Raw genomic sequence first — 22,628 nt, 5'->3', positions numbered from 1 at the left:
TCCTTTCTTGCGTTTATTGTCTTGGCATGGCTCGCATTCAAGTCAAATTATTAGTCTGACCCGATTGTCTCTGCTTCTGGCAGACCTTGCATGTAGAGTAAATTAAAGAGTCTTAAAAACTGTAATTTCCACTAAAATTGGCAAACGCCAAGGAAAGATGAATCACTTGGTGAATATGTCAGAGTAACAAAATAGGGAGCTGTAAACATATAGTTTACTTCGTGTCTTTGTTTTTCTCCATTCTTCGCAAGCATGCATGTTGAGCATTTATACAAAACAGCAAAAACAAACGCTTTTTTTCCATATGGATTGCACGTCTGGCGACGTCAATGGGAACCAAACAAGTACTAAATAAGTTCCATTTAAACGGTATTTTCTCGTATTTTGTTTTGGTTGAAATTTACAGTCAAATGCTTTTATTCCCGTTATTTTTTATAAATGTTATAGTTAATGTCTCCATTTCTACATGTTCAGCTTTGATAAACGTAAAGAGAGTCATTTTATATAGTATTTATATATATTAAAAAAATGTGTAGTGTGTGAATAAACTGAATGACACGCTTGGTCAAGGGACAAAATCAAGCTTTGTTGAACTTCAGTGGAGTGAAAATAGCTGTTACAAAGCATTTTGTGATTGGTTTTTATTGGCACGTCACACCATTCTGGAAACAATGCCGAACTCCACATGTCCAATGTTGTCAAAATGGATTAAAAACGTGTACTTTTGATTTCCTTCGGTCACCGAGTGTTTTAATCAGTTAGTAAATAACATTAATCTGTTTGAGTTCATAAATGAACGCCGCGGTTGAGATAAACCGCCCGTCTAGCTCGTGTCCACCCCTCCGGAATTCCATTGAATGGTACGACCCGCGCCATATAAATATCACCGAATTTGCAGACGCTGGAAAATAGTCGAAGTTTTTCCCCAATTAAACGCCGATTAAATATTGCCAACATGGAGTGGACTCCTATGGAAATCAACCCTGAGGTAAAGTATAGTCGACGCTTGCATAATTTTCCTTGTTTTTGACGGCGAAAAATGATTGTTTTTTTTCCCTTTCTTTTCTTATGTTCACAGGTGCTGAACAAGGTGGGTAATTAGCCTAAAAAAATAAGTCACTCGCTGAGTCACTACGTTTAAATATGTCGTAAGTTATCAAAAGTCCTCTTAAAAGGTGAGTTTAACGATAATGGACCTTTTGGTCGACGGTGTGACTCCACGCCTTATTTGTTTTTGTGTGAAAATGGTTTGAAATGAAGTTAGAAATGAGAGTATCATCCTCCTGGTACTGCTAGCTTGTCGGCTAATGATGGGTGATTGGGTGTGGTCTGTCTGGGCTAGCAGCTAACACGCAGTTACGTGAATATATATATATAAATGTTTTTTTTCTTTTACAGTTGATGAGCAAAGTCGGTGTGAGCGATGGCTGGCGTTTTGTGGACGTCCTTGGATTGGAAACCGAGCAATTATCTGCCGTTCCGAAGCCCTGCTGTGCCTTGATGCTGCTCTTCCCCATCACCCAAGAGGTTATTTAAGGGGATAATGAATGAATGATGGACTGAATGGCTGGATGGGAGAAATTCGCCTGGGGTGGGGGTACGGGGGTGCAATTATGGGCTGTGCTGATGCTGAGCTTGCAGGGGGTGCTGATGGGGATGAGTCAGCAGTTGACAGAGGGGCTCAAAGGGTTTAGGGAGCAAGCCACACGGATAATGGGGACCCCACCCATGGCTGCTTAACTCGTTTGTTGCCAGACAATGATCAGATGACTAACCCTGTCAATGGCTGCAAATTAATTAGATGAATGTTTTTAAGAATGTATCATATAGTTAAAAAGATTGCAACACCTTTTTATTATTATTGTTAATACTATTTATTGTTGTCGTGAAATAATTTACAAATATTTAACCAGTAACTAACTACTTAACGCTTTAGATGCCATCGGGGATGCTAGATGCTTAGACCAAAAGCAGTTGGTACTGAATGAAGAATTATTTGAGCCCTATTCCCTTTCTTTTGAAGATGACTTTATTTTATTAAAATAAAAAAACTAGTAGTCAGTGCATCCTAATTTAAGAGATGATCTCGGTTAATGGATAAAGCTTAATGGTCTTCATTCATTTCATATAATTGAGAGATTTTATACATGGATTTATATAGAGGGATTGATAATGGGTGGCACTTTATTATATTAATAAAAACCTAGTTCATTTTTAATCCCATGTTTGCAAAAATATATTTGGCCTTTTATTTATGCAAAATACTTTCTAATCTTTATCCCCCTCAATTTTAGGCAGATAGATTAATTTATTTTTCTTTTTACATTACGAATGTATTACCAAGATGTCTTTTATTCCCATTTCTGGGGAAAAAATAGCTTTGACAAACACTATGCATATAAACAAATATTTATTTCATTCTCAGGACTGACATTTTTTCTTGGTACTGATTTCTTTGGGCTATTTCCTTAATTCACCACTTAATCAAAAATGACAAACAGATTTAGGGGTAGTAGCTATTGCGATGTCTAAATGTGTGTTTTCTTTTCTAGCATGATTCCTTCAGACAACAGCAGGCAGATAAAGTGGTGCGTGGTTCCGACGCTTACTTCCTCAAGCAGACTGCCACCAATTCCTGCGGCACCATTGCTTTGCTGCACGCGCTGGGAAATAACCAAAGCAAACTCACATTCGGTAATTTAATTTAATATTGATGTAGCTAGACGTCCCATCCATTTCTACTGGGAAGGCTATTGCAGCCATCAAATGCTAATAAGACATTTAGGCCTCCTGGTTTATTTTTTTTATCTAGGTCTACATTGTCTTTTCCTGTCTGTGGTTGCTACTGCCACAAACTGAATTTCCCCGAATACGGGGCGATTAAAGGTTAATCTAATCTTTAAAAAAAAATCCCCTCCCAGTTGAAATGGATTTGATGCCCATTCCTGACAGAGTAAAATGATAAAATCGTTTTAAATTATTTTTTTGAACATACACAGAGCGTACTTCAGTGTTGAAGAAGTTTCTGGATGAAACCGCCAAGATGTCTGCCGACGACCGAGCTAAACATCTTGACAAGAATCAGGTTTTTATGATGGTCATCTTGTAGTTAGACTCCATGTCCTCTTGAGGGCGCCAAACACCACCACACTGCAAATTTGTCTCATTCTGAGCTACATATTATTTTTAATTTTCCAAATCTTATGTTCTTCTTATTAGGCAATTCACGATGCTCACAATGAAGTTGCTGCGCAGGGACAATGTAGGGTAAGTTTACTTAATGATGAGGACTAGTATGGCTTCTTTCTTTGGCTAATGTTGTCTTCTACATTTCCACAGCCAGAAGCAGATAAAGTCAACTTCCATTTTATTGCCTTTGTCAATGTGAATGGGCAGCTCCTTGAATTTGGTAAGGATTTAACAAAAATATTTTTTAATACACCATTTCTGAACAAATAGTGATAAGTTCATGGAATCGATAAATATTCATTTGTATTCGGACAAAAAAATTTATACTCCATATTTTTTAAGGTATAAGAGGAGCATGGTAAATATTTTTTCTAATTTCAGAAAAAGAAAAGCTCTTTAATATTTATACTTTGACCTTAAAAACAAATATTTCAAAAGAAAACAATTTGTAAATACTGACCGTTTTCTGCAGTCATTGAATGCATCACAAGGACATTATTGCGCGGCACTCCTTTTTTTTTTTTTAATTTCCAAATGATTTTCTCTTAACTTTGACAAAAATATTTCTCGTACAAATGACGATTTATAATTTGTCCGCTTTCTACAAAGATGGCAAGATGAATGGCCCACTGAGCCACGGAACCACCAAAGACGAAACACTTGTCACGGTATGCCACAAAGTTAAATCCAAAATTGTAGCTCCGCTTTTTGCAGCTCGGCATGAGCTTTTTTAAATTAATTTTCATATATTTTTTGGCCCAGGATGCTGCCAAAGTGTGCCGAGCCTTCGTGGAGCGAGGACAAGGCGAAGTCCGCTTCTCGGCCGTGGCCCTGTGTCGTGGATAGATTCCCCGCCGGGGCGAAAAACGTAGGCAACAAAACACAATCGGCACTGTCAATCAAGCAAGTATCGTATTCACCCGACAGGTTTTGATCAACCTTAATCATTCTTAGACGTGAACTAAACAAATCTCGCTGCTGGTTTTTAGTCTTTTTTGCACAAGCACTTGTCATTTTGTACGTTTTTGTTACGCTTGGCGGACCAGTGGGAATGCGAAAAAAAGAAAGAAAAGAAAAAAAAATCCTTTTTTTGAACGGTTGGGATTATTCTCGCTGCCAATCGGTTGATGTGATGTTGTTCCTCACGGCCAAAATGTAGCTTTTGAATGTCTGTCGACTTTGTTGGACTCCACATGAAGCGTCGGAGGAGTGCGCTTAGTTTGCCTTACTTTGCACAGTTTAGAATTGCGTGCGTGTTGCCGTGTTTCGGCCACTGTTGGCGTGATGTGGCCCTTCCTGACTGACTGACACCAAATAAAGTGCTTTCAATGCGTGATGGTGTTGGTGTGGCTGCTTACATCAATGGGAGGGGAATGGGACAAATACGTAAAAAAAAAAAAATAGGTTTATTCAATGAAGAAGAAAAAAATCGTTCATTTTCCAATTGCGAGCAAAATTTTGGATCATTTGTTAGTATTTCTGAAGCTAAAACTAACCCGATCAAATTTACCTGATGAAAGTATCAATTTATTATATTGAATAATGGAATATTTAAATTTGGATACATTTATAAATCTGCTACATCTTCACAAAATAAAAAAACAATTTTAAATGTTTTTTTAAGAATGTTATATGTAACATTTTAATGAAGTGACAAAAATGCACAATAAGCTATTTCATTAAACTTAAATAAAATTATGATCAAACAATAGATCAAAATAAACCTTGATAACAAAAAAATAATTCTAATTGAGACAATTTACCAAATGAAAAAAGTAAAAGCTTTGTCATCTCTAATCAGGTCATCCAATCCATTAAATAAGATTAATTGCACAGAAACACAAACAGTTTAACCCATGATTAGAATGACAATTAAAGCACATTTGTGGATTCTTAAATGCTTAAGGCAGACTAAAATTGACATGGCAACACTGTCTAAAATATGATTAGACTAAAACCCATTCATCTACAAATTCTTACTTGGTTTTCATATGCTTAAGTATTTTTGATTAAAAAAAAGTGTGATTTTAGAAACCGTCACTTTGCGCAAATATTTTCGAAAATACTATCAACAAAAAGACAACACCGATTCAAAATGACTTCTCGGTAAACAAATCAACATGGTTCATTCCGTAAATATGTTTCTCAAAATCCTTAAGTAAACCATCATTGGAGTCCTTATTTTTTTTTAAATGCAAAATGAAAATGTCATGCATTAATTCCTCTCTGTTAAACAAGTTGAAGTGACCCAAATGCGAAATAACTAACCCAAACGCCCGCCCCCCTCCCTTCCCGTTTAGGGGCAGATTCCTGCGTGCGCGTCCCCGCCTCCTCCAGCGCGCGCACGCCGGCATCGCTGTTAGCGGAGGACCGCCTCCACCATCCACGCTTCCACGCTCGCCTCCTGCGTCGAAGAAACGCCATTCCTCGGCTCCACGGAGGGGTCGAGCGAGGCTCGAACGAGGGCCGCCGAGCCCGCAGGAGTCCACCGCGGCACCACGCTCGGCCTGCCCCCGACCATGGCCAGCCCCCACGCGGCTCCAGACGTCCGGCCAGAGTCCGGCCGCCCGGAGCCCGCTTGCCTCCAAGCGCAGAAATGGATCGAGGTAAGCGGACTCGCCTCGAACCGTAGCCGGGGAGGGAGGGCTGGATTTGGCTTTAGGGGGGGGGTGGGGGTTCCCTCCCTGTCTGCCTGGAGGGCGGATATAAATAAACAGCCGCCGCCGGTACGCCGTCACCTGTTCCGCGGGGAGGGGGAGTTGGCGTGTGTGCGTGTCTCGGGTTGCAGCACTTTGGAAAGTTGGCGAGGGAAACACGACACGCGGTGATCGCCGATTAATCGCGCTGGTCATTTGGGGGGGGGCGGGTTCTTTCCCCAAAACATCGTCTGTTAGTTCCACGCCGGGGGGCAGGAACGCCCACTTCTTCCAGGGTGGTTGCCATGGGGATGAAACCGGGCCACCGTTCACGCGCCAGCAGCATTCGACGATGATGGGATGAGATTATCGTCTGCATCATCCGCTCTTGCGATAGGAATATGCTACCGTGCGTACGTACATTCGCCATGGTTCTTTTGACCCCGTTTTAATATTAATACGTATTCCAATGTGAATTGGATGCTTTTATTGTTATTATACGATATAAATCATCAATAAATAAGATAATTCACGGATGTGAACTGAAGAGTTAATAGTAACACAAACGAGTATTATAATAATAAATGAAACATACAACAAAACAATGATAAAAAGTATTTAAAAAATACATACATTTTTAAAAAGATTTTAGTAAAATAGACAAAAAATCTAAAAAAAAAGTTCAATTAATTCAATCAATTTAGCTCCACAAACTATGCAAAAAATGTGAATAAAAATGGGCAAAATATAAAAATCAGCCAAGCTCCCTCCACCTGTAGGGGCCCCCAACTTCTCACTCACCGGCCCCCCGCTCGGCCTCATTATTCAAGGGGCCCGTTTATACTGACCGCGTACGCATTTGTTCCACCCCCACTTTAGACCTTGAACTCTACTGTAGCGTCCATCTTGGCCAGGTCTGTCCTATTTTAAAAAACTGACCCACTGCTATAACCTCCACTCTAAAATGATGTTAATGAACACGTGTATACGTAAATATGTAAGCTTGTAGCTAAGGGCTAATTTCCCACGATTGTTGGTTTTCGTCAATTTTACTTCTCGTGGTGGTCCCGCCACTTGAGTCCATTTGCCGTTAATGCGCTAATGGTTTTTAGCGGCGAACCTCGCGGGCACTCTCGCCGTGCATTCTCCAAAAAGCCGTCTAATGGAGTCCACGTCTTCCTTCCTCCGTCTCGCTGTGCTGCTTTGTTGTCTTCTACTTTGGAATTGTCAAGGTTTATTTTCAGCGTAGTCTAGGCTGCTTCTATTTACAGTGTGCTTGTTTTTTTTTTTTTTTTTTTTTTACTCACAGGTGCTAATGACTCAATGTAGGCGCCATGGAATGGATATATATATATATATATATATATATATATGTGTGTGTGTGTATATATATATATATATATGTATATGTGTGTGTATGTATGTATATATATATATATATATATATATATATATATATTCTCATATATATATATATGTATATGAATATTCCCATTGCGTGTGTATGTCCGAGAGGGAGAGCCACTCCCAGGTTGATTGACAGCGGTTACTATGGCAACATGACACGGGCAGACCCTCGGACGGGGCAACCACGTGACCCCAAATAATTCGTGGGAAATCAGGAATTAAAAATTAGAAAATTAAATCCATCACATTATTAGGTCGTGCAGTTTTACCCCGGTCCTGTGGGTGATGCTATAGTGAATTACAAAGGAATGAGATCATTTAAAAAACATGTATTGCCTTGTTTTAAATATGAATTCTTTTTTGTGTGTTTTAATTGAATTTGTTGCATTTTGTTTAACTTAAAAGAAAACAATCACAAAATGTACTTATATTGCGATGGGTTGCCCACCACCTCAAAGATTCCTATTGGCTGGGATAGGCTCCAGCACCCTCCTTGTGTGGACGAGCGGTACAGAACATGAATGAATGTATATATATGTATCTAGTATTTGTAATGTTATTTGTTGTGTCCCTTGGACAGGCAGTCAGCATTTCCCGTCCATCCAAACTGTAATCTGCAATGATCTGGATTATCGCATACAGGAAAAAAACATGCATCATCAGTTGACCCGCTCGTTCCTTTTGCTCTTGTTTATCTTTTGGGTTCCCCCAACCACGGCGACATCCCGCGTGCCAGGCGGTGACGGGGAAGAACTTCGGGGACAAAGACTTCCGCGCCGCCTTGGAGAACGGCGTCCTGTTGTGCGAGTAAGAGCGACCACCCCCGCCGCCACCCTCGCAACTCCAGCCCCTTCCTAAATGAAATCTGGCCCCGCCCCTTCGTCTGTTTAGGCTCCTGAGCGCAATCAGACCCGGCCTGGTCAAGAAGATAAACAGGCTGCCCACCCCTATCGCCGGCCTGGTAAGGGAACACCGAAAGGTCTAAAATGGGGAATTTGTTCATTTGACCTATGGCAAAAGCTCCGCCCCTTCCCTTAGCTACGGTTGCTAGGCTGACAAACTGGTGGATGAAGTTTTTTTGACTTTGTAGCGATGGAAATCCGGTAAAGGTGATGATCCAGACTTGCTGGATACCCCTCAGTTACCACTACTTTCCCTCCAGTGTGTATTTTTGCTTAGTTTGCAGCAAAAAAAAATTGTGTATCCTATTGTATTTCAATTCCAAAGCTTCATTTTATATATCCAATCATTGAAAAAAGGGGGGGATTTAACTCAACTAAATTAAGCCCCTCAAATACCATCAACCAAAAGCAGCACAATTTTGTCCAATCATTCCATTTGCAGGGCAAAAATTGACATTTATTTTTATACTGTCATTTTTTTATGGTCGACTATAAGCCGACTACAATTTTACATTGTGTAAAGACGTAAAATACATGAGTCCCCACCCCCCAAAAAACAAAGAAAACAACTCTTGATTTCAAGAATGTCATCAACATCAATGTTTTTGTGCATTATCATTAATTTCCATTTTCCAACCAGGACAACTTGTCAGTCTTCCTCCGAGGCTGCGAGCAACTGGGCTTGAAAGGCTCGCAGCTGTTTGACCCGGGCGACCTGCAGGACACGTCAATTCGAGCCAACCTCACGTAAATACAAAAACCCCCATCCCCCAAAATACAATAATGACATCACGGCGTCTCTCCCGACAGGGACTCGGACTGCACCCGCAAACTGAAAAACGTGAGCGTCATTTCTCTTTTCGCCTTGCTGTGTTTTTGTAATCCCCGCTTTGCGTTTGGCAGGACTTGAGCTACGTTTTTGTAATCCCCGCTTTACGTCTGGCAGGTCTTGAACACCGTCTTCTGGTTGGCCAAAGCGGCCTCCACTTGCGCCTCCTACAGCGGCCCCGCGTTGGACCTCAAGGAATTTGAAGGGCTGCTGGCCAATATGAAGGTACCGTATTTTGCTGTTTAATATACCCGGGTATATTAAATGATTTTTGCTTTTTTGAGCCTCCCGTTTGTGCGCCATTTAATATACCCCTGCCGTTTAATATACCCCTGCCGTTTAATATGCCCGGGTATATTAAACGGCAACTGCGCTTTTTTGACAAAATTTGTATGGTGTTCATGGGGGCATCATTATAGAATCTTCAGTTCAATAAAATTCCAAGTCAGGCTTTATTCAGCAGTAAGAAGTTTTAGTCTGCAAAACGTTGATGCACCCCGTTACGGCATAAAGAGTGCGTAGTGGATCGTACCTTCCCGTTTGTGCGCCATTTAATATAACCCTGCCGTTTAATATACCCGCGTATATTAAATGGGGGGGGGGTATATTAACCAGCAAAATACGGTAGGGTGAGGGGCCTCTTTATTTGTTTGTTTATATTTGTTGTTGTCGCCGGGAAGAAGAGTCGTTTTGTTTGGACTGGCCTCGGAGTGACGCAAATGATTGCTCCGGTTAATTAGGATGAGTCTTTTAATGACTTGTTAGCTCAAAATGAGGATATTGTTAGAGATGATGTTTTACGTCAAAGAAGCGTCACGGCGTTTTGCCCTCATCCCCCACATTTAGGACACGGAGGAAGCGGCCGAGGGCTCGCGGAAGCGCGGCGTTCGAGACAGCGGCATGGACTGCTGGGACTCGGAGCGCAGCGACTCGCTCTCGCCGCCCAGACACGCTCGAGACGATTCTCTCGATAGGTCAGACAAGGCCTCTTTTGTCCCTTTTTTTCCTACTTGGACACAATCTTTTTTTTTTTACTCGCAGCCTGGACTCGTTTGGCTCGCGCTCGCAGCACAGCCCTTCTCCCGATGTGGCCAACCGAGGCAACGCCGAAGGTGAGCAAGCAATTGACAGTGATACACGTCCAATCTGTTCGTTAAAAAAAAACGTATAGCTAAAAAGGTTTTACTCATCTTTGTTTTTTTTTTCATAAAAATGTGAAAATCCACGCTGAAAAACGGCGATATTTGAGGTATTACTGTATTTGCCTCCTTGATTTAGCTTAGTTCTGCTTACTCATGCTAATGTAGTGAATAATTCAGTTTTAGCATTAAACTTTGTTTTCTTGCAACACAAGCGATGCACTCAAGCTTTAAAAAAAGCTGATAATTAGTAAGGTGCGTTATTCAAAGTGTTTATGACATGAATTAAGGCATACCAAGTTGAAGTCATTAGCATAAAAAGAGGGCACTAGCATAGTCCGCTAGCATTGCGTGCTAACTAATGCTAACGTTTCTTCATTCAACTTCATGAATCAAATCATTGTTCTCTTGCTGCACGAGCGATGCACTCATACTCAAAATGAAAAAAAGGTGAAAAATTAAAAAGATAGCATTTTAAAGTAATTAGCATTAAAATAGGACACCAAAATGGCTTGAGTATCACATGCTAATGATGAGAATAACTTTTTTTTAACATGAATACAGCTCAAAGAATTGTTCTCTTGCTACACAAGCGGCACATTCATGCTAAGAATGTAAATAAAATGCAAATAATACAAAGCAATGAGCATGATTTACTGTTTATGAAGTGACTGGGTCATACGTTTTAACTTTGCAGAGGCAAACCGTCAAAAGAGGTGAGGTTTATGGCGTAATTTCAATTCAATTTTTAGCTTTCTTGGGAGTCATGATCATTTATTTTTAGTTAGTTGTTTAATTAGTGTGTCTAAAAACAAATAAAGTCTGACTCCGCTTTTAAACCAGGACGAGAGGCCGACCCGGACGCGGACGGCGGAAGGAGACCTGACGTGCAAAAAGACGACATGTCGGCCCGCCGCGCGGCGAGCGGCGAAGCGCGGACCCCCGTCGCTTTCAACCAGTTCCTCCCCAACCGGAGCAACGCCGGTTTCTACTTGCCCAACGCCAGGCGTCGGCCTCGCACCGAGGACGGCGAACAGCGCAGGTAAGCGCTCTTCCGGGACGGTTTTGGATTCGAGTGAACGGTCGCACGTAACGTGGCGCCGGCCGGACAGGCCGCCGGACGGGAAAAAGGCTCAAAAGAGCGTCACGTGGGCGACGGAGCGCCCGGGTGGAACCGAAGCGTGCGAAGGGACCAGGCTGCGGAAGCTGGAGACGGCGGGCATCAAAGTTCTGCCGGCCGCTCTCCGCTACGGAAGGTTAGCGCTCGGATGGCGTTGCCAGTTGCCCGTGTGGCGGATAATCTTGGTGCCGTGGCGACTAACCGCTTGCCGGGGTCGTTCGCCAGTTGCTCTGGTTTCCTCGGACCAACTCCTCACTTGGGTTTTCATCTGGTTGGACTAACGTTGTCGTGGGCCCAAGGCGTTTTTGGCCGTGGTTAAAATCCCTCCCCTTCCCCCGCAACTTCAACGCAGCCCTCCCCCTCCTCCGGAGAAAGCGCCTTCGCCCGACATCGTCCTCCGCCGCGAAAACGACTTTTTGAGCGGGCGCAAATCCGCCTGGGACTCGTCGGAGGAGGGAGAAAGCGAGGAGCAGAAGGTCCCGGACGTCCTGAAGGACGACCTGGCGTCCCGCCGGGCCGCCCGGGGACCCGCCGTCCCCGAGGCGCATCGCTTCGTCGCCGCGCCGCCGCCCTTTCTGGAGTCCAAGGACCGGGAGCGCTGGGAAGGTATCCGGCGATCGTCCCGGGTCACGTTGAAAGACGCCAGGTTAGAAGACGCCGCGCGTGGGTCAGCTCACGTGAGTTCCACGCTGACTTTTCCCGCGCGACGACGGGACAGCGAGCCTCGGAAAATCCTCGACGAGGAGAACCAAGACGAGAAAAGCCAAGACGTGGACGCGGAGAGCCCCAAAGTGATGCCCGACAAGAGGGCGGACGACCTGGCGTTCCGGCGGGCTCGGCCCCGCCCCCTCCGCCGGCACGGACCCACCAACTCGGCGGCGGGCGCCATGAGCCCGGCCGACATTCAGAAGTGGGAGCGCCTCAGGATGAGCGAAGCCAGGTGCCGCACACGCATGCTAGCACGCAAGCACGAGAATGTTCAGTACGGCGTCGCCATTCATTATAATCTTGTTATTTCCATTTTTGCTAAGCTAACCAATTCACTAAAGTTCCAACATTAATAGAGCGATACGCCCCCTAGTGGCTGCTTCCCCCCCCCCAAAGCCGCTCGAAATCTCCCCAACTTTGCTTCTTCTCACCACTTTATTTATTCTCCTCATTATCGTGCACTTCATCGCCGTCTGACAGGCTCCGAAAGGCCAGAGAATGCGTCCGTCCGTCCTCGTCGCGGAGCGCGTGTTGGCGAGGAGAAACAAAAGAGGCCGTTGTCGCTCGCCGCGTCCTCCCAACCTTTTGTTGGTTGTCCTCGTGGCACCCGTGTCACGAGATGCCACAGGGGAGGTTTTGTGCGCCTCCACGTCACGTGGACAAAATGGCTGACGCGCTAACCGTGGCTACGCCAGGCGCTAACGAGGCCCGCCATAAGTAGCAAATGAATCGAGAGGAATTTTGAAAGGGACAAAATTTAAATTTGAGTTAAAAAAAAAAAAAATGCTATGTGTTTCAAAAATTTCGGATGAAAAGCTAAAACTACTGTTACTCACTCTTATTTTATGGCCCGTAAGTCAGCTGGGATAGGCTCCAGCACCCCCCCGCGACCCTAGTGAGGATAAAGTGGTTCAGAAAATGAGAGATGAGAGACATGTACGTATTGTATTTTACGTTATTTAAATATATGATGTATTGTTTTCAATCCTTAGCATTTTCTAGAATAATCCTTGGCGTTAACCTTAGTGCTAGCGTGCGTCGCTATAGCAACGGCTTCTACTTCCTCCCTGATTGATGTCAACCTTTCATTTGTATAGCGAGGGCCACCCCGTAACAAGTGGGCGGGGTCGCGGCAAAACGTCGCTAGGCGCTAGACTCCTCTCCCGGGCGACGGTCCGGTCGCCGTGACGACCGTCGGCCTGCCGTCGCTACGTTCCGAGCGAGAAGGCAGGCGTAAACGCCGAGCCGTATTTCCAATTTTGAATGGACTCAAAAATTAGGGATTGGACGGCAAGGATAGTCCCAAAATAGTGACTGAATTTCCCTTAAAACACTTTTTTTTTTTAGATTAAATGTATGTTTTTCATCATTCATAAGTAAAACACTTTTTAAAATATGAATTTATTTGACAGAATGTTGCTCCCGATCTTTTTTGTTTTCTTTTATTATTACTTATTTGAATGGAAGCCAATGACTTACTAAAATTCCCTTATTACTACTAACCCGCATTAATTACTTTGCACGTGCATTTTAGACAAGTCAAAATCCACTTTTTAGAGCATTCTATGCCCCGCCCCCTTCCCCCACACACCCCCACAGCCTCCCCGACGAAGAAACCCCGCCTTCCGAAGGTCCCCCCAAGTTCTCCGCTGGTTCTCCCGAGGTTCCTGGCAGTCTGGCCCAGGTGGATGTTCACCTGGTCGCTTGTGAGCGCAATTTAAACAAGGATGAAGATGAAGAAGAAGAAGAGAAGATGCCCAACTTACAAAAAGACGACATGATGGCACGGCGAACCGGCGTTTTCCAGAACCGGAGCTCTGCTCTGGGTTCTCACAAGTGCTTCCTGCCTTCCCCCGCTTCGAAATTCAAACCTCGGCTTCCCGACGGCATCCAGAACGGCGGCTTCGGAGGCCCCCGAAGCGGCTCGGGTGCATTCCCGACATCTTTCCGGGGTTTGCGTCGCGGAACGGAAGAAGGATTAACCACCAACGAGGTTCTTCCCGAAGCGGAGAAGGATGACGAGGCCGCTCCAAAATCCAGTGCCGCCATCCAGCGGTTTCTACCGCTGCCCGGACCGCTTCAAAACGAGGCCGGAAAAAGTCCCGAGGTGGAACGGGAGCCTAAAACAGAAACGGAAAAGAAGTTTTTGGCGTCGGGTGACGATCCGCCGCCGCCGATGATGATGTGAGAGGCCCGATTTTCATCCGGCCAGTTCATTGGCCCGTTCCACGCCGCCTCCTTCACTTGGTTTTTGTCCTTCCAGGATGAGTCGGCGAGTAGCTTTTACGCAGGAGGAGGGCCAGTGAGTTCCTCCGCCGGATTTTGGTGAAAAATCTGCATGCGCACGCAGTTTTTCGTACATTTGAACCTCTCAAAGATCATTTACAAAAAAGAGGTGGCCAAGATTCTGCCTTTATAGAATTTGAACTTTAAAGTCAGAGTTCTGACTTAATTTTCACAATTCTGACTTCATTTTCAGATTTATTTTTAGGATTCCGGAGAATAAAGTCGGAATTGTGATTTAGGATTCTGAGAATGACGTTTTTTCTGATCATTTTTAAAAAGCATGTTGATCATTTTACGTGAGTAAAATAACGTTTGACCGTGTGACGTTCCGCCACTAACCCGCTTCAAACTTGCGTTTTTACCGTCACAAATTGCTAACAAGCCGATTTTTACCGTCACCTTTTTCTTTCGCGTTCGCCGACCCGGCCGCCATTGACGGCGACGGACTCCCAATCCGCTTCACGTGGATCGATGGCGCTCAAAGAGTTAACGCACGTTCGCACGTTGTGCTTTCCTTTGCGCGAATGGCCTGCTGTTGTTTTAATGCTTTTATCGAATACTTTATTTGTAATACTTATTTTCTGACCCATCCAGGAGCGTGAGCATGGGCGACATGGCCGAGCGGGAAGAGGCGGGACATCTGGCGGCGCCGCCACCGCCCAGCGCGCCACGTCACGACCGCACGCTCGAGCACTACGACCATTTGGAAGACGAGGACGACCAGTGGCAGAATGTGAGATGGCCTTTTTTTCCATTCAAATTTGGGAAAATAATGAATGGGATGGGATTAATTTAGGTGGCCAAAATCTTGCCTGTTCAAAAAAAGGATTTTCCTTCTCATTTTTATTTTAAAGTGCCACCGTCGTCTGACCGATTAATTGAAAGATGAGTATTTTTTGGGACCCCCGCAGGACTTGGCCCGTTGGAAAAGCCGCCGCCGCTGCGCTTCACGGGGGCTGATCCAGAAGGAAGAAGAACGCAAGCGCCTGGAGAAGATCAACGGCGAGGCGGGCGACAAGAGGAAGAGCATCAAAACCTACAAGGAGATCGTGGAGGACAAGTAAGCGTCCCACCGCCACGGAAAACCTAGCCGGCTTCCTGCTCTCTAAACCTCGCCACCCCCGCCAGGGAGCGTCGAGAGGCGGAGCTCTGCGAGGAGTACCGCGGGGCGGCCACGGCGGAGGAGGCCGCCGCCGTCCTGCGGCGCTACGCTCTGCGCTTCACCATCAGCGACGCCACGCTGGACTTCCTGAAGCTGCCCCGAGCCGCCGCCGATCCCGAGCGGGAGGAAAACGCCGGACGGACGGAATCGACGCCGTCCCGTGAAGGCGGTGAGCTGAGGTACGTTGTCATTTTACGGATGGGATTACAGTAATCCCTCGAGTATCGCGGTTAATGTAGACCACAGGTGTCAAAGTGGCGGGCCGGGGGCCAAATCTGGCCCGCCGCATCATTTTGTGCGGCCCGAGAAAGTCAATCATGAGTGCCGACTTTCTGTTTTAGGATCAAATTCAAATGAAGAATATAGATGTATATTAAATTTCCTGATTTTCCCCCTTTTAAATTAATAATTGTCATTTTTTAATCCATTTTTTCTGTGTTTTTAGTTCAAAAATCATTTAGTAAAATCTAAAAATATATTTAGAAAAAAAGCTAAAATAAACATTGTTTTAGATCTATTAAAAACGGAATATTCAGGGCTTTTAATCCAGTTATTGTAATCCATTTATAAAAAAAAAATCTAAATATTATATCTTAAATGGTGTGGCCCACGTGAAATCAAGTTTACGTTAAAGCGGGTCTGACACCCTTGATGTAGACCAAACATGGCCGCGATAATTGAAAAATTGCAAAGTACGATCACCTGTTAAAAAAATAATAATATATATATATTTTTTTTTTACTTCAGTGGTGAGTCCTGTAGCAAGACTAGCTTACGAGCTTCTTCCGATTCTACGCCACTTGAACACAAAGAAGAGGAAAAGGCCGCCTCCCCTCCCAGCCAATCGGCTCCAAGAAAATCACAGCCGGCGACCCAATCCCAGTCGGAAGCCCGACCTCCAAAATCCAAACAGGCAACACCCGCCGCCATCGCAACACCCGCCGCCATCGCAACACCCGTGCCGGCGCACACCTCGGCGGCTCCGCCCTCCCGTCCCGTCCCCCTGCTGGCGGCCAAGCCGTACTGCCAACCGCGCAGTTCACGTGGAGTGAAGGTAAAAAATCCAACCTATGTATTCCTCATCACAATTCATACTTTCCTATTCATCTTACGCTTGATTGGCCCATCCGCATTTGAAGATAGGAATAAAAAAATTCACATTTTTTTACCCAAAAAATCTGATTTAATCTTGCAAGCCATACATACTATTTTATACTTTTTTCCATCGTTCATTTTATGTAGAATTATTTATTTATACTTTTTTTTACACAAACACTACAATTGGAAGTCAAATGTGGGCTGCAAAATATTGTTCTACGGGCCCCCATTGGCCCCCGGGCCACAAGTTTGAGACCAAACCACAACAAAAAATGGTGCATGACATCACAACCAGAATTGACCATGGCAAGCTTTGTCTCATAGCGGTAGCTAGCCAGCAAGCACATGTTGACACACCACTTGCATGATAACAGAAGAATGGCGCACCTCCAATTAGCACGCTAGCAAAAATCTCCATTCTGGGTGTGACGTCATTTTTTGGTTGGTGGTGGGCGGGGCCAAGGCGGCCAAGAAAGGGAGACTATTTAGGGACTATACCTTCATGATAAAGACTTTTCTGGATGGATTTGTGCCCAAAATATGCCCGGCTATTATTTTCAAGTCACTTTCAGAGCACTCTTGTTAACATTTTTCCACATATTAATATAAATAAATATATATTTTTTGGGCCCAAAAATTTTGTTCCAGCGTGACTGCATTCTAAGATCATTTCTCCAAAAATGACATCATCTTCTCTGCTCTGTGCCTGTTTTGCAAAGACGGACGGCCTGGTCCGCGTCAACGGCGACGCGGACGTCTCGCCGGTGCATTCGCCGTCGGAGAAGGAGGCCTCGGCGTCCGCGCCGGCTGACGCCCCGCCTCTTTCCCCCGGGTCCCCGCCCTCCTCGGCGGCGGACGGCTGGCCTCCGGCCCACGCGCCATCGCCTTCCTCGTCCTTCTCGTCTTCTTCGTCGTCCACCATCGGCTCGCTCTTCAGCGGGAGGAACTGCGTCACCAAGACCACCATCGTCACGGAGCTCACTCAGACGTTGGTGGGAGACGAAAGCCAGGTAAGCCAGCGTGAAGACCCACCTAGGATCGAACCCAGAACTGCGAGGCCGACGCGAAAACCACTCGGCCTGACGCGCTTATATTGAGAAAAGGCAGTCGACGATGACCTTTTCATCTGCTATCAGTGGCCGAGACCATCCGGATTAGAGACGAAATGGGTCAAACGAGACCAGTTTTATAAAAAAAATTTACTTAAAAAAATCCCGTACAAAAGTCGTACACAATTTGAAATGATAAAAAAAAAACGTATAAAATACGGGAAAAAGCTATAAGTTGACAAGTGTTTTATATTGACTTTCAGGTGAACGGAAGCATGACAACAGCGGAGGAAAAACAACCCGAGTCGCTGTGGTCGTCGTCATCGTCCACCTCCGCGAGCGTCGCGCAAGAATGTCGCCCGGCAGCCGCAGGTCCGTTGTCGTCCCACACTTTTGCAGGATTCCTTTCCCCGACGAAAGGCTCACGTCCCTTTTTCTCCCCCAGAAGCGGACCAGGAGACCTCCGTGAGCGTGAGTACACTCATCCATTTTTCACTTTCCACTTTTCCTCTTTTCCACTTTTCCCTTCGTGCGGCATCTCCACCCGCCCTCTGACCTTTCCTCTTTTTTCCTGTCCGATTGCGTTTGTGTGTGTTTGTGTGCGCTTGCGGGACGGGTGTAGATTGAGAGCCCCGTGTTGAATTTGGCTAAGCGTGTTAATCACTGGGTGTGGGACCCCAATGAGGAGCGTAAGCGCGTGGAAAAGTGGCAGCGAGAGCAGGAGCGACTTCTACAGGTACAGCCGTGCTATTGCAAGGGCCTGTCCCCATGTGTGTCTGTGTGCGCATGCGCGTACCATACTACGTCCAAGGAAATCATATTTTTTGTCACTATCACTGTATAAATTCTAAATTTGATAAACAATAAGGCTGCCACGATGACTAATCAACGATTCAATTCATTTCATGAGTATAATAGTTTTGAAAAATGCTCTGTTTGGAGCTTCTTAGTAGAAATTATTTCAAGAAAACAGTCCATAATTTCATTTGAAAAACAAAAAATGGTATCCTTCAGTTGTATTTTAGATCATGTTGACTTAAAAACAACACTATGAATCGAATATAATGGTAAAGCTTCCTTTTGTGTTTGAATTATTTTACATTTTCAATCAAAACAAAAGAAAAAAAATGTAAATATTCACATTTCTTTGGTCCTGGATGCAAGCAATTTGCAATAAATCTCCATTGTTTTTGCTGGAAAACAATCAGACATTGTTCCAAAATATTCGTAGTGCAATCTTTTTTTTCTAAATGCACATGTTTTAAATTAATATAACACTTTGCCCTAAACACATGAATTGATTTATCCCCAAAATATTCGGGGATTAATCCACCATGTAAATAATAGTCTCAAAATGCATGTTATTATTATTATTATTATTTTGGGGGTGATCAATGTGTGACTTTTGCGCTCATCGTCATTAAAGGAGCAGTACCAGAAGGAACAGGAGAAGCTGAAAAAAGAGTGGGAGAAAGCTCAACTGGAGGCGCAGGAGGAGGAACGCAAGCATAACGAAGAGGTACGCCCACAAGGAGAGAGTAGACTCGTTGGCTGGGATAGGCTCCGGCACCCCCGCGACTCTTGTGAGTGTAAAAGCGGTTCGGGAAATGAACGGCGCTCCCAGGAGGAGCCTCAATATTGTCGTGGTGTACACTGTGGCCACCAGAGGGCAGTCTATCCGCCCAAATCCGTAAAACAAAATGCAATGCTTTGAATGCAAACCATGACAACGCCACTCCAATTGGAAGCTTTTTTCTAATTTTCCATGAACTTTTTTGTGGTCCTCATTGGCTCCTTTTAGGAGAGGAAAATCCTGGAGGAGACTGTGGCGCCCCTTAACAACAGCTCGGCCGCCACTTTGCCACCCGCCCGGTTCCAAGAAAGCGTTGGTCGGCAAAATGGCTGCCAAGACGCGCGGGAGAGTGGAGAGCGCCATCCGTCCCAATTGCACTTTTTACAAGGTGAGAAACCACAGAAATATTCCCATGTTTTAGATTAGATTAGATAGAACTTTATTTCATCCTGTATTCGGGAAATTTCTTGGTTGCAGTAGCAAGACAGACACATAAGACATTATAGACCTAGCTAAAAAAAAACTGGAGCCACACACGAAGTCTTTAGTGAATTTTTAGTGACCTTTACCGTCATGCCCAAAAAACTGCGTAGTTGAGTGTAATAGGCTAATTTCTAGTTATTAGTTTCTATTTATTAGTTTTTTGTAGCATGATTTCCTGTAGCGATAATTGCTATATGGAAACACCGTTAGCTAATTGTTATGGTGAACCTAGCATCGCATTCAACCCAACTTTTTTTTTTTTAGATGAGCCAGCAAAAAAGTTTGAATTGTTGAAGACGGCGTCGCTGGACCGGAACACTGCGCCCAACCTGCCACGGGATGTTAAAAGGTCTTTTTTTTTTTAAATATGCCAACTTTTATATCTGCCATTATTTTATCATGAGATGAGCTGAGAGCAAGTTGCTAACTCACTAATCTGAACGGACTCGTGGAAAAAAGGTTAATTTTTGACATAGAGTCCCACAAAAAAAACATGTTTGAGTAAGTCAATTTGACGAAGGAAAACAAGTTGAGGTGTGATGAAATATTGATGGATTTGACAGCAAATTGGATTTTGTAAGTGGCTCATATTTGGATGGAAATGACAGGTCGGACTCCCACGACGGCCTGTCCGGAATTCCGAGCAAGTCATCGCCGTTAGTCAGCGGGAAAAGGCACTGCTCGGGTTGTTCCCAACCTCTCGGCAAAGGAGCGGCGATGATCATCCAAACGCTCGGCCTCTTCTTCCACATGCACTGTTTCAAGGTACCCAAACGCTACGACTGTTTTTATTCCCGTATTTTTTCGCATATACGCCGGTATTTGTCGCTCTGACTGAATCCAGGGTACGGCTTATATGCGCACAAATGAAACTTGACAAAGACGAAACGCCATTACGCAAGACCGTGCGGTCATTTATTTCAAAATAGAGAAAAGATAAACAGATAAAACGCTAAAGAAAATTAATTTTGACATCTATGAATGAAATTTAAAAATAAAAAAAGACTTTCTTATGATTTTCCCTTCAAAGTTACACATTTGTACTCCCGATTAAACGTGACCGGACGTTTAGTCGAAAGACGTTTGGTCGACCGGACGTTTGGTCGCCGGGTCTGCTCGCTGTCAAATTATGACAGAGTTTACTGTTGATATTTTGATATTATATATTTAGATATTAAACTCACTCTCTCTCTCTCTCTCTCTCTCTCTCTCATGATTATAATTTTGAGAGCTGGTTTCAACAGTAACAACCCGGCGACCAAATGTCCGTTTTTCCAAACGTCCGTTCTACCAAACGTCCGTTCTACCAAACGTCCGTTCTACCAAACGTCCGTTCTACCAAACGTCCGGTCGACCAAATGTCCGGCGACCAAATGTCCGGGGACCAAATGTCCGGGGACCAAACGTCCGGGGACCAAACGTCCAAGTAACCCGATTAAAACCATGAATATAAAATTGTGACTCAGGGGGCATCTCATACCAGAGAAATTTTAAAATTCAACCATTTTAAGGCAACTGTAAGCATGCGGCTTATACGCAGAGGCGGCTTATATGCGAGAATATACAATATTTTCTTTAATACGCGTCACTTGTGTGCACAGTGCGCCACGTGCGAGGGCGACCTCGGGACGGACGTGCGGATTCGTCACGGTCTCCTCAGCTGTCACCGCTGCTACTTAACGGCAACAGGTAAAAATCAAAACACCTATTTTTTTGTTTATTTTTGATCAATATTCCATGTATTTTTTTCTTGGTTGGCGGCAGGCGGAGGACAGCCCACCACGCTATGATGATGCAAACTCCCACAAATATCACTTTGTTCAAATATCCGAATGGACCATAAACATTTGCTAGCATGACCGCGGCATATTTATCACAAGACAAGCACAATAAATCCAGCGGAATGATAAGAAATACATAATCCTACTCTTAATGCTCTCTTGCGTGCAGATGATCAAGAGTGCCAAACTAGCGCAATCTTAGAATTTAAATAAATATATTAAAATCAACATGAGTTCAAATTTAATAATATGTAAAAGATCATGTTAGAAAATATATAAAATCTGAAATATTTAAATAAATAAATATTTTAAAATATTTTTAACAAAGCAGGTAGATAGTTATTTAAGTATAATGTCTTTTTTAATTATTTATTCCAGAATAAGAATTAAATAACGTTAACATATTTTTTAAATGAACTAATGAAGATAGAAAAATCTATGAAAATGTCAATAAAAACTTGCCTAAATCCGTTTAAATGAATAAAAGTGAAAAAAAGTTTTAAAAAATGAACTAAAAATCTAAACAAATCTAAAACTAAATGGATGACAACTAAAATGATAACATTTTTAATGACTTATTGACTTCTTTAATTTTGGCACTCCTGGTCTTCCACTTTTTATTTTATTTTATAGGTAGCACCACCGTTTTAATGCCTTACCTTCCGTCCGTCCGTCCGTCTCTTTCGTCTTTGTTTTTCCACTTTTGCATGAAGAAGCTAAGTTATCGTTTGCCATGCAGTAAACCCCGCATTTAAGTTTGTTGTATACCTCGGCGACGCATGTTGAATTTCAAACTATTTTCCCATTGAAGTTGTCAACCAGTGCCTTATTTGAGTGTGACGCGTGCACCTTTTAAATTTTTGTGTGATGTGGGATGATGTGAATTTCCATACCAGCAAGCCATCCACCTCTTCCGGCCGGCTTCCTCTTTTCCAGCTTAAACCAATGAAATGTAAAGCAGGCTGCTTCCCTTTCTTATTTTTAGCATCGTTTCTTAACGTCTGCTGTTCTCTGTTCTTTGTCCGAGGAATGCGCCGCTCGCCATCTTTTATAGCCGCTCTCTTTGTCAATAAAATGGTCTGCAATGGATTCTTTCTTCTGGAATCAACTCATTCCATGTCAAAAAAGAGATTAAAGTGACTCATCAATAGGCTACAATGGGAGGACGGTTGCAAATTTATTATTATTAATTTTCTTAAGTAATATATTTGAATCTTATGTTAAATCTAAAATGTCTCCAATGGACATTTTTATTTTTTTCCCCTT

The 22,628-nt window shown here is 43.9% G+C and overlaps 2 protein-coding genes across 2 annotated transcripts; both read left to right on the top strand.

Moving 5' to 3' along the window:
* Positions 1 to 883: 883 nt before the first annotated feature.
* On the top strand, positions 884 to 4,523 carry uchl1 (ubiquitin carboxyl-terminal esterase L1 (ubiquitin thiolesterase)). Its single transcript, XM_077605070.1, has 9 exons — positions 884 to 988; positions 1,079 to 1,090; positions 1,399 to 1,527; positions 2,553 to 2,694; positions 3,000 to 3,085; positions 3,220 to 3,267; positions 3,340 to 3,409; positions 3,799 to 3,857; positions 3,952 to 4,523. Exons 1-9 carry the CDS (start codon positions 956 to 958, stop codon positions 4,033 to 4,035), a joined length of 663 nt encoding a protein of 220 aa, XP_077461196.1. The 5' UTR covers positions 884 to 955; the 3' UTR covers positions 4,036 to 4,523.
* Positions 4,524 to 5,517: 994 nt separating this feature from the next.
* On the top strand, positions 5,518 to 22,451 carry LOC144077243 (uncharacterized). The gene is made up of 27 exons (XM_077604813.1): positions 5,518 to 5,795; positions 7,969 to 8,039; positions 8,124 to 8,193; positions 8,775 to 8,881; positions 8,945 to 8,975; positions 9,081 to 9,188; positions 9,810 to 9,937; positions 10,005 to 10,075; positions 10,946 to 11,144; positions 11,179 to 11,358; positions 11,575 to 12,162; positions 13,530 to 14,117; positions 14,194 to 14,232; positions 14,811 to 14,949; positions 15,128 to 15,276; positions 15,345 to 15,557; positions 16,126 to 16,432; positions 17,196 to 17,486; positions 17,789 to 17,897; positions 17,971 to 17,996; positions 18,148 to 18,261; positions 18,952 to 19,044; positions 19,327 to 19,486; positions 19,846 to 19,939; positions 20,190 to 20,346; positions 21,183 to 21,270; positions 21,346 to 22,451. The coding sequence occupies exons 1-27, from the start codon at positions 5,709 to 5,711 to the stop codon at positions 21,369 to 21,371; spliced, it is 4,233 nt and encodes a 1,410-aa protein (XP_077460939.1). The 5' UTR covers positions 5,518 to 5,708; the 3' UTR covers positions 21,372 to 22,451.
* Positions 22,452 to 22,628: the final 177 nt, after the last annotated feature.

The sequence above is a fragment of the Stigmatopora argus genome, chromosome 7 (genome assembly GCF_051989625.1).
Source record: "Stigmatopora argus isolate UIUO_Sarg chromosome 7, RoL_Sarg_1.0, whole genome shotgun sequence".
In the NCBI taxonomy this organism is placed as follows: Eukaryota; Metazoa; Chordata; class Actinopteri; order Syngnathiformes; family Syngnathidae; genus Stigmatopora; species Stigmatopora argus.
This window is presented reverse-complemented; position numbering and strand designations above follow the sequence as displayed.

What these genes read in the sequence shown, in the direction of transcription:
- uchl1 (XM_077605070.1), top strand. Translation starts at nt 956, where the DNA reads ATGGAGTGGACTCCTATGGAAATCAACCCTGAG. An exon ending in AACATCTTGACAAGAATCAG is followed by an intron (nt 3,086 to 3,219) that starts GTTTTTATGATG and finishes TCTTCTTATTAG; the next exon opens with GCAATTCACGATGCTCACAA. An exon ending in AAGACGAAACACTTGTCACG is followed by an intron (nt 3,858 to 3,951) that starts GTATGCCACAAA and finishes TTTTTGGCCCAG; the next exon opens with GATGCTGCCAAAGTGTGCCG.
- LOC144077243 (XM_077604813.1), top strand. Translation starts at nt 5,709, where the DNA reads ATGGCCAGCCCCCACGCGGCTCCAGACGTCCGGCCAGAGTCCGGCCGC. An exon ending in GCCGCTCTCCGCTACGGAAG is followed by an intron (nt 11,359 to 11,574) that starts GTTAGCGCTCGG and finishes ACTTCAACGCAG; the next exon opens with CCCTCCCCCTCCTCCGGAGA. An exon ending in AAGGAGATCGTGGAGGACAA is followed by an intron (nt 15,277 to 15,344) that starts GTAAGCGTCCCA and finishes CACCCCCGCCAG; the next exon opens with GGAGCGTCGAGAGGCGGAGC.